The sequence below is a fragment of the Lepus europaeus genome, chromosome 4 (assembly GCF_033115175.1).
Source record: "Lepus europaeus isolate LE1 chromosome 4, mLepTim1.pri, whole genome shotgun sequence".
Taxonomy (NCBI): Eukaryota; Metazoa; Chordata; class Mammalia; order Lagomorpha; family Leporidae; genus Lepus; species Lepus europaeus.
Genome location: NC_084830.1, coordinates 428009 through 438593, shown reverse-complemented (window position 1 = coordinate 438593; position 10585 = coordinate 428009). Strand labels below are relative to the sequence as shown.

At 68.6% G+C, this 10585-nt stretch overlaps 1 protein-coding gene across 1 annotated transcript; it reads right to left on the bottom strand.

Annotated features, from left to right (window-relative positions):
- Positions 1-71: 71 nt before the first annotated feature.
- On the bottom strand, positions 72-9103 carry DGAT1 (diacylglycerol O-acyltransferase 1). Its single transcript, XM_062187856.1, has 17 exons — positions 8901-9103; positions 4461-4548; positions 2612-2652; positions 2419-2504; positions 2283-2335; positions 2053-2158; positions 1872-1973; positions 1706-1777; positions 1506-1609; positions 1386-1424; positions 1275-1316; positions 1153-1197; positions 969-1081; positions 826-891; positions 665-752; positions 518-580; positions 72-428 (listed from the first exon to the last, which is right to left on the bottom strand). Exons 1-17 carry the CDS (start codon positions 9101-9103, stop codon positions 273-275), a joined length of 1467 nt encoding a protein of 488 aa, XP_062043840.1. The 3' UTR covers positions 72-272.
- Positions 9104-10585: the final 1482 nt, after the last annotated feature.

Below are 10585 nucleotides of genomic sequence, written 5' to 3'. Positions count from 1 at the left end.
CGGGAAGTGGGACCCACCTCCCTCTGTCCAGCAGCAGCCCTGGCCACATCCCCAACCCCAGCAGGCAGAGGTCACTGTGGGCAGCACTTTATTGACCACCTGGGCCAGGGCAGCTACCCTAACCTTGAGGGCAGCCGAGGAGGCCCCATGGGGGCAGAAGCCTTCCCAGGGCAGGAGGGGCGGGCAGGCGGCCCCTCCCGGCACTTGAGGCCCAGGCAGGGCAGGCGAGCTCTGGTTGTGGACAGTGAGGAGAGGCTGGGTCCTGGGAACCCTCAGGCCCCGGCGCTCGGGGCCTCGTGGTTGAGCACATAGTAGTCATGGACGTACATGAGGACGGCCACCGGCTGCCCGATGATGAGCGTCAGCCACACGGCCGCGTTGCCATAGTTGCCCCGGAAGAAACGGCCCACAATCCAGGCCAGCGGGACCTGGGGACACAAGGGCTGTGTCACGGGGACACGGCCCCAGGGCTGGCTGTTCCAGGTCCCAGAAGGAACGTGGGCTGGAGGGAGCTCACCTGTGCCATCATGCCGGTGAACGCCCAGAGGCGGAACATGCGCAGGGGGATGCTCACCAGGTACTGGGTAGGGAAGGAGGACGTCAGTGTCTGCCAGTGCCAGACCCCGGCCCAGGGCTGAGGCGGGGCACCCGGAGGAGCACTGACCTCGTGGAAGAAGGCCGAGGCCAGGAACACCCCCGTCCTGGCCACCCACCTGCTGCTGCCCCGCCGGAGCATTGGTTTGTAGAAATGCCTGCAGGGAAGGAGGCCGTGGGACGGGGGTGGGGATGGGGTCCGAGCCTGCCCCCATGCCCGGGCCCAGCTACCTGCTGCACCACTTGTGCACTGGGATGTTCCAATTCTGCCAGAAGTAGGTGACAGACTCCGAGTTCCTGGAGGTGAGAACGAGGCTCCTGGAGCACGTGTAGCCCCCAAGTCCCACCCCCAGGGCCACCCCAAGGCCACCCACCACCAGTCCCGGTAGAACTGTCGGTCTCCAAATCGCATGAGCTCCCCCACGGCGTTGAGGCAGGAATGGAAGAGCCAGTAGAAGAAGATGAGCCAGATGAGGTGGTTGGGGACCTGCAGGGAGAAGGGGCTCCAGGCTCCAGAACGCCCACCTGCCCCCCACCCGCCCCACACACCCCACTCACCGCCAGCTTAAGCAGCCGTTCAACGATGCGGGAGTAATCCATGTCCTGCCAGGAGAGCGGCTCCCTCAGCACGCGCCACCCCCACCCCAGCCCCACCCCAGCCCCCGGAGCCTGCCACTCACCTTGAAGGGCTTCATGGAGTTCTGGATGGTGGGGACCATCCACTGCAAAGGGAGACACAAGGTCAGCTCAGGCTGGCTGGGCCCCCGCCCCCCACGCCCAGGCCCACATACCTGCTGGATCAGCCCCACCTGCAGCTGCGTGAAGAAGAGCTGGAGGAGGAACCAGACAGTGCCTGAGCCCCAGTCCAGGGGGTCTGCCAGCCCGGGGAGCCACCCTGCCCCCCGCCTCACCATCTCCAGGAGCCGGCGCAGCAGAAAGCGCTTCCGGATGCGTGGGGAGCGGGGGAAGTTGAGCTCATAACACAGAGTGGGGGCGAAAAGGAAGTAGTAGAGATCTGGGGTGAAAGGGGGAGGCGGGGGCTGGCACCCTCACAGGCCTGGCCCCACCCTGGCCAGGCCCCACCCAGGCCCCACCGCCCCCAGGCCCTCACCGCGGTAAGTCAGGTTGTCGGGGTAGCTCACGGTGCACTGGTCTGCGGCCCCAATGGCCTTCCCTGCAGAGACTGCAAACAGGCCAGAGTAGGCCATGGCTGCCCAGCCCCAGCCCCAGCCCCCGCCCCCGCCCCCGCGGGCAGCCCCGCCCCCCACAGCCCTCACCAGCCTTGGCCCTGCGCTGGCGGCACCACAGGTTCACATCTCGGTAGGAGAAGAGCTTGAGGAAGAGGATGGTGTGCACCGACAGCGCCAGCACAGAGCCCACTGTAGAGAGGCAGGCTCAGTCCGGTGCCAGAGGCGACTCCGGAGCGAGGCTGGCCCGAGCCGGGCGGGGCAGGCGCACCTGGGGTGATGGACTCCACCAGTAAGGCCACAGCCGCAGGGAAGCAGAGAACGGTGGCCAGGTTGGCCACATGCAGCAGCAGCCCCACGGGCTCCGTCAGGGCACCCTGGGGTGGAGACGGCGCGCTCAGCCAGAGCTGCCTCTAGGAGAGGGCTGGCCGGCCAGTGAGGAGTGCCACACCAAAGGCCGAGTGCCAAGGGCCGTGGGAGGAGAGGACAGGCCCTGCTTACCACTGCCAGGCGTTTCTCAACCTGGAACGCAGCCACAGCAAAGACATTGGCCACTGAGGACAGAAGCACCACAGGGCGGGTTCAGGGCACGGTGGGCCCAGTCCCCGCCCGAGGCCCTCCTTGGAGCCCAGCTCACCAATGACCAGGCACGGGGCGGGCCAGCTGTAGGGGTCCTTCAGGAACAAAGACACCACCTGGATGGGGTCCACCAGGATGCCATACCTGGGGGCAGGGGACGGGGGCCTGAGTAGCTGGGGGCGAGGCCTGGGCCGGGGTGGAACCTGAGCAGGCAGTGAGGAGGCGGCCTGGGGGCCTGCAAGAGTACTCACTTGATAAGGTTTTCCAGGAACAACCGTGCATTGCTCAGGATCTGAAAGACAGGAGAGCCCAGTGCGGGCAGTCCTGACACAGGACAGCCCTCCCCGCTCCTGGGCAGCAGCCTGGCTCCTCTCTGGCCTCTGTGCCACGCTCTGGGGCCCACTACCCACCTCACCCCAACCCACTCCACCACGGGGGCAGAGAAGACGCCACGAGAACCACCGCAGAACCAGGCACCAGCCGACTGGAGCCACGGCCGGCAGCACAGTGACCACCCGCCACAGCCTGCCCACCAGCCAGGCCAATCCCGAGTGTCCAGCCTGTGGCAGGAGACTGCAGCAGGGAGGTGCAGTCCTGGGGGTGGGAGAAAGATACTGGCCAGAGCTATGAGGCGCAGGGCACTGGGCCCAGAGCTCTCCGAGCCCCAGTGTGGCTTCTAAGACCTGAACCACAGCAGAGACTCCAGGCTCAAGCCTGGGGCCAGGGCCCGGCCTCCCTTGAACCCTCTCACAGGTACTCTGGCAAGCCGGGCCCTGATGCCACTGACCTGTCTGCCCAGAGCTCAACTCTGCACAACAGAACTGACAAGGACTGTGGAGGAGCCACACGTGCTGTGGGGAGGGGGCCCTGCCTGGGGGGCCCACGGAAGGCAGGAGCCCGAGCTGTATGCAGATGCGCCAGGCCACAAGGGGCCGGCGCTGGGGCACAGCAGGTAAAGCCACCACCTGCAGCGCTGGCATCCCATATGGGCACCAGTTCAAGTCCCAGCTGCTCCACTTCCGATCCAGCTCTCTGCTGTGGCCTGGGAAAGCAGTAGAAGGTGGCCTGAGTGCTTGGGCCCCTGCACCCGCGTGGGAGACCTGGAAGAAGCTCCCGGCTCCTGGCTTCAGATCAGCACAGCTCCAGCTGTTGCAGCCAACTGGGGAGTAAACCATCGGATGGAAGACCTCTCTCTCTCTCTCTCTCTCTGCCTCTCCTTCTCTCTGTTACTCTTTCAAATAAATAAATCTTTAAAAAAAAAAAAAAAGAGGGTCCCAGGTGTTCCAGGAGCGCAGACAGTGCTGCCCAGGCTACCCCAGAGCCCCTGCTCAGGGCTTGAGAGCCAGCCCGGCCAGAATGGACACATCATCTCTGGAAGCCAGGCTGCACTGGGCTTCCTGCCCCCTGCCTGGCCAGCTTCTCAACCATCAGGCCATCTCTGGGCCGAGGATGCTGGGACCCTCCCAGGACAACTGGCAGGGCGTGTGGGCATGCGCAGAGCAGTCACAGAGGCCCAAGAGCTCTTCCAGGTGAGGACTGCAGTGTGCGGTAGCCACTGGTCCCAGACAGGCCTGTGCGCCCCGACCTGCCCCGCAGGCTGCCCCTTTGAGCTCGGACTCCAATGCCTCTGGCGTGCATCAGGTCTGGTATGTAGTACAGGTGTCCATCAGTTGCTCCCTACAAACTCCTGTGACCCAAAGAAGAGAGAGGCTGGCCAGGAGGCCCGCAGGGCTTCCACCCCCGAGGGTCACACGGCAAGGCACAGGGACATCCACCAGCTCCCAGAGAGGCCTTGTGGCCCAGAGTGCCGCCTGGCCGTCCCCTCTTACCCTGAAAGCCCACACCAGCCCAGGCGGCCACAAGGGACCCTTGGGCCCTCAGGGGCAGTTCACAGCACAGAGGCCTGGAGCCCTGGGCACACTGCTCGCCCTCCCTCCTGCCCAGCGTGAGCCCCTCTGGTCACTGCAGGGACTACCCCTGTGTGGCCCCCACTGCCCCAGCCTCCTCAGGGCAGCTTCAGTGTCTCACGTGCCCCAACCCACGGTCCAGCACCTGGGGGCACAGCCTACGCTCAGGCGGACGCCAGCCGGCCCTACTCACCAGCATCACCACACACCAGTTCAGGATGCCGCGGTAGTTGCTGAAGCCACTGTCAGAGCTGAACAGCGAGTCCTGCAGGCGATGGCATCTGGCAGAGCACCAGGCACCTGGTGAGCCACGGGGGCAGGGCAGGGCCCCACACCGTGATCCACCCCCACCCCCCACAGCCCATTTCAGATGGGCAGAGAAGCTAGCGAGCCCACCCCGCAGCCACAGGGCAGGCGGCGGCGAAGCTCTTGGAGGCCCGCCCTGCAGGCAGCAGGAAAGAGCAGGTCACGGGCAGAGGCCCAGGCACCTGTCCCGGGCTGCCCAGGCTTCCGTGCCCTTGGGTGCCCGAAAGCAGGAGGCTACACCTCGCTCTCCAGGGGCACTCGGGCCACAGAAGTCCACTCTGGGGGTCTGCAGGCTCACCTGGCACCACTTAGCACTGTAGGGACAGGAGGCTGAGGCTCAAGTCCACCCCGCTCAGCTGGCCCAACGTGCCAACAAAACCTCCCCACTCGGCCACACGTTGGGACTGAGGCAAGGGCCAGCCCAGCGCCCAGCTTGACACGCAGCTTCCTGGAGGCAGGAGCACCACCCCATGTGCTTACGTGTCCTCTCCCTGACCACGGGGCAGGCCCCCAGTGAAGGCCTCCATCAGTGCCGGGGTGGACACCTGGCCCAACAGAGGCCACTTGTGTGGCTGGGGCAAGGTCCTGACCCAGCCCCTGGCAAGCTCAGAGCCGCAGCAGCTACACCCCACTCTCCCTGCAGGCAGCCCCGGGCCACGTTGAGCAAGGCCCGGGTTTTGTAAGAGAGGCCACACGGCCTCCCCTCCTCCCCCGCCCTCCCACAAGCACCCGGTACTGCTGCCTCCAGGCGCCCCCCTCCACACAGCCCTGTGCCCACCCTGGCCCCCAGCGGTACAGAGATGGCACACCCATCTGACCACCTCGGGTTGCAGCACCAGGGCAGGCAGCTGGGCCTGGGCTTCCCCTGCACACACCAGCTCCTTCAGCACCTGAGCCCCGCCCCCAGAGCCCAGCAGCAGGGGCTGGGCAGGGCAGCCTCCGCCCTCACACTCATGTGTGCGCCCACCGAACTTCCTGCACCACTCCTGACTACGGCTGTTCCACACCGCGACCACCACCGAGATGACTGTGGCCATCTCCAGCACGAACACAGGAATGGGGAGCGTGACAAAGTGACAAACTCCCACGTCACCCCTGCTGCGCTTGCTGGGCCCTCCCCGAGCCACCCCTGCACACGCCTCAGGCCCCTCCAGGGGTCCTCACCAGCCCTGCCCCTAGCACCCCTCCATTCTCAGCCTGGCTGCCCTCCCACCCCCCCGACATGCCCGAGGCCCTGTCCCCAGCGTCCACAGAGCTGCAGGGTTGCCGGTGCAGCCAGCGGCAAATGGGCTAGAGGGCAAGCCACAGGGACGACTGGCAGGGAGACGCGGCCCGGGCCAGCTGTGCAGAGCCATCTTTCCCACCCTCTCACCCACTGGACAGCCTGCCCGGGCTTTTGTGCTGCTGTGCCACACCCACTCCCCCGCCCAGGCAGCACAGGCGGCAGGCACACACACAGCTCTGCTTCCAAGTCGGGCCTCACCTGCAGACCACACGGTCCAGCCCCAGGGCCAAGCAGAGCGAGGACGGCGCAGAGGGCCAGCTCCCCCTGCTGCCACCCACAGCACTGCCTCCACTCTGACCCCTGGAGCATGGGGCTCACTGCACCTCAGACAGAACTCCCAAAGACAGCACCCCAGGGACCCGCGGGGCTGCGGAGCCTGGAAGGCCACAGGCTGAGCAGGAAGGGTGCTCTCACCTTGCCACAGGGCAGAAGTGAGCTCATGCCCAGCACCTGACCGGGCCGCCCAGGCCAAGGAGAGCAGGAAGTGGAGAGGAGAGGCAGGTGCTCGCGGAGCAATGAGGAAGGGAGAGAGGAAGAGCAGCCCCAGGCCCGGGAGAGAAGGGACACAGACGGTGAGCTAAGGCCACAGAGCAAGAGCTGCCCTGCCAGCAGCCCCGACCCCCAGTGCAGCCCAGCCCTGAGCGACAGGCACGCGGAGCCCCAGGCACCCCCAGGTCTGAGCGACAGGCACAGGGAGCCACAGTGCACCCCCAGGTCTGAGGGGCAGGCACAGAGCCACGGTGCACCCCTAAGTCTGGGTCTGAGAGGCACGCGGAGCCCCAGGCACCCCCAGGTCTGAGCGACAGGCACACGGAGCCACGTTGCACCCCCAGCTCTGAGCGACAGGCACGCGGAGCCCCAGGCACCCCCAGGTCTGAGCGACAGGCACAGAGCCACAGTGCACCCCCAGGTCTGAGGGGCAGGCACAGGAGCCCCGTGCACCCCCAGGTCTGAGGGGCAGGCACAGGAGCCCCGTGCACCCCGATCTGAGCGACAGGCACAGAGACACAGGTCACCCCCAGGTCTGAGCGACAGGCACAGAGCCACGGTGCACCCCCAGGTCTGAGCGACAGGCACAGAGCCACGGTGCACCCCCAGCTCTGAGCGACAGGCACAGAGACACAGGTCACCCCCAGGTCTGAGCGACAGGCACAGAGCCACGGTGCACCCCCAGCTCTGAGCGACAGGCACAGAGACACAGGTCACCCCCAGGTCTGAGCGACAGGCACAGAGCCACGGTGCACCCCCAGGTCTGAGCGACAGGCACAGAGCCACGTGCACCCCCAGGTCTGAGGGGCAGGCACAGGAGCCCCGTGCACCCCGATCTGAGCGACAGGCACAGAGACACAGGTCACCCCCAGGTCTGAGCGACAGGCACAGAGCCACGGTGCACCCCCAGGTCTGAGCGACAGGCACAGAGCCACGGTGCACCCCCAGCTCTGAGCGACAGGCACAGAGACACAGGTCACCCCCAGGTCTGAGCGACAGGCACAGAGCCACGGTGCACCCCCAGGTCTGAGCGACAGGCACAGAGACACAGGTCACCCCCAGGTCTGAGCGACAGGCACGGAGCCACAGTGCACCCCCAGGTCTGAGCGACAGGCACAGAGCCACAGTGCACCCCCAGCTCTGAGCGACAGGCACAGAGACACAGGTCACCCCCAGCTCTGAGCGACAGGCACGGAGACACAGGTCACCCCCAGCTCTGAGCGACAGGCACAGGGAGCCCCGTGCACCCCCAGGTCTGAGCGACAGGCACAGAGCCACGGTGCACCCCCAGGTCTGAGCGACAGGCACAGAGCCACGTGCACCCCCAGGTCTGAGGGGCAGGCACAGGAGCCCCGTGCACCCCCAGGTCTGAGCGACAGGCACAGAGCCACGGTGCACCCCCAGGTCTGAGCGACAGGCACAGGGAGCCACAGTGCACCCCCAGGTCTGAGCGACAGGCACAGAGCCACGGTGCACCCCCAGGTCTGAGGGGCAGGCACAGAGCCACGGTGCACCCCCAGCTCTGAGCGACAGGCACGGAGACACAGGTCACCCCCAGCTCTGAGCGACAGGCACAGAGCCACGGTGCACCCCCAGGTCTGAGGGGCAGGCACAGAGACACAGGTCACCCCCAGCTCTGAGCGACAGGCACAGAGCCACGGTGCACCCCCAGGTCTGAGGGGCAGGCACAGAGACACAGGTCACCCCCAGGTCTCAGCGACAGGCACAGAGACACAGGTCACCCCCAGGTCTGAGCGACAGGCACAGAGACACAGGTCACCCCCAGCTCTGAGCGACAGGCACGGAGACACAGGTGCTGGGAACCCAGGAGCAGCGCCTTCCCCAGCAGGGCCCAGCTCTTCCCGGGGAGACCAGACTGGGGGACAGGGACCCGGGCTCTGCTGGCTCTCGCACTCGCCTTGCCCCCAGCCCACACCAGGACACACAGGAAAGGCTCACTGGCCAGTGCCAAGCTGGACGCGGCTGCTCCCCCTGCCAGGCCCAGGGGCCCCCATCTCACACAGAGGCCCCGCAGCCGCCCCTCCACAGAACCCACACCCCCCCTCCGGGCAGGCCCTGCCCAGGGGAAGCTGCACCCCTCTCGGGAGGCCCCACCTCCCCCCCAGCGCCTTCGTGGCCGCCTGGGCGACCTTTGTCCACACTGCTCCGCGGGTTATCTTATCTCCCCGTGAGCCGTGAGCACCCCACGGGCAGGCTCGCAGCGCCCACTTCCTCCTGGCCCCTCGGCTGCCCCGAGGACCCCGGGCCACAGGACGGCAGCGCCAAGGGCCAGCGCCTGGGCCGGCCGGTCCTCCCGGCCCTCGGCAGGACGCGCGCCCCTCAGGGCAGGGCCCCCTCCCGCAGCCCCGAGACGCCCCCATCCCGGCAGCTGCGGCTCCAGCCTCGGGGGCGGGGGGAGCCAAGCGCGAGGCCCCTCCACGGCCCCGCACCGGAGGATGCGCTCCGCGCCACCTGGCCGGCCACCTGGTGACCTTGGCAGGTGACCCTCCCCCGCGGGGCGCCCGCGCGGGCTGGGGCCGGGCGCTCGGCTACCTCAGCTCCCAGTGGCCGTCGCCCACGTCGGCGTCCGCGTCCTTGTCCGGGGCCGGCGTGTCTCCCGCGGCGCCCACGTCCGGGCCCGCCGCCCCGTTCCGCACCTCCTCTTCCGCCGCCGCAGGCCCGCCGCCGGCCTGGCCCGAGGCCCGCGAACCGGTCCTCCGGCGCCGGGAGCCGCCCGCGCCGCCGCGGTCGCCCATGGCCTCCGCCCGCACCCCGCGGCCCCCTCGTCCTGGCCCTCCGGGCTCGCAGCGCCCGCGGCCCGCGGCCCCGCCTCCGGACCCTCGGCAACGGCCGCCGCCGCCCCCTGCCGGCCGCCGTAGCCCGCCCGCGTCGCGCGCTTCCGGCGACGACCCGCGGCACCGCCGCCTCAGACCGCGCGCGCCTGCCGGGCAGGCCGCGCGCGCGCCCATTTGTAGCCCGCGGCCGGCGTGGGCGGGGCCCGCAGGCGCGCGCGGTGCACCCTGGGAGTTGTAGGCGCGGCGCGGCGGCGGGCGAGGGGCGCGCGCGGGGCGCGGCGGTCCGGCGAGGCGGCCGAGGACCTCCGGCGTCCGCAGGGCGGGCCCGACGGCCAAAGCCCTCGCGCGCTGCCGTGAACGCGGCCACGTGCGGCGGGCGTGGCAGACGACGCCTCCGCTCTGCGCCTGGGGCTCCGGGGAGAGAGCGCGGAGCGGCGGCCACGCCGGGCCGCACGGGGCGGGTCCCGCCGCAGGGGCTGGCCAGCGGCAGTGCGGGCACGCTTTGGAGGCGGCTGTGTGCGGCCACGTCCCAGCTCCGAGCCGCCGGCATGACAGTGGCCGCGGGCGTTGGGCGACCGGGGCCGGGGCCACTGGGGAGGAAGGTCCGGCTGGGCCGAGGGCCGAGACAGCGGGAAGACCAGGCGGTGACCACCAGCGAGAGGAGCCCCACCGCCACCGCGGGGACAGGAGGGCGGGGGGGGGGCAGGTGAAGCCTGTGGTGTCCTGGCCAGGGCAGGTCTGTCTGCTGGGAGGTTACAGGGCAGAGGGTGAGGCCCCACCAGGGGGTCTCGCCGTCCTGGTGGAATGGAGGGCAGGAAGGATCTTGGGGTTTGACAGCTGACCCCAGGGCTGAAGGGCCATCCAGTGGAGAGGCCACAGGTGGAGTGAAACTTGGGTCTGTGAGTGGTCTGCAAGGAGGAAGGTGGTGTGCAGTGCAGGCTTGGGGAGGTGCCTCCGACCGCCCACCCTCACGGCCCTCAGAATCCCCAGGAGCGGCCAGTTTTACATCTTTGGGAAGGAGAGGGCATGCTGCCGGCTGTTGCTGCCTTCCAAGGTGCAGAGCGGGGGGGGGGGGGGGGGGGACCAGCACCTGTGGCTTCACCTGTGGCTCCTCCTGGCCTTCCGCGGGGCTGCTCTGGCTGGGAAGTGCCCGTGGAGGGAAGCCTTCCTCCAGCTGTCCACCTCCTGCAGCTAGGGGCCATGAGAGGGAGGGTCTCTGCAGGAGAGCCTGGCCCCTGGAGCAGGGTGCCTTCACCCTGCAGGCTGTCCCACTGGCTGCGCGCTCCAGAAGGGGCACTCACCCCTACTGCAGACCTGGCCCCCGGCCCCCTCCCCATGCCGCTGGCTGTGGGCAGCTGTGCTGGCCCCTGCAGGACTGGCCTGGTAGGAACCTCTGAGGCCAAAGACTCAGGGCTCTCTGCTCAGGCTCTGTGGCTGAGCAGG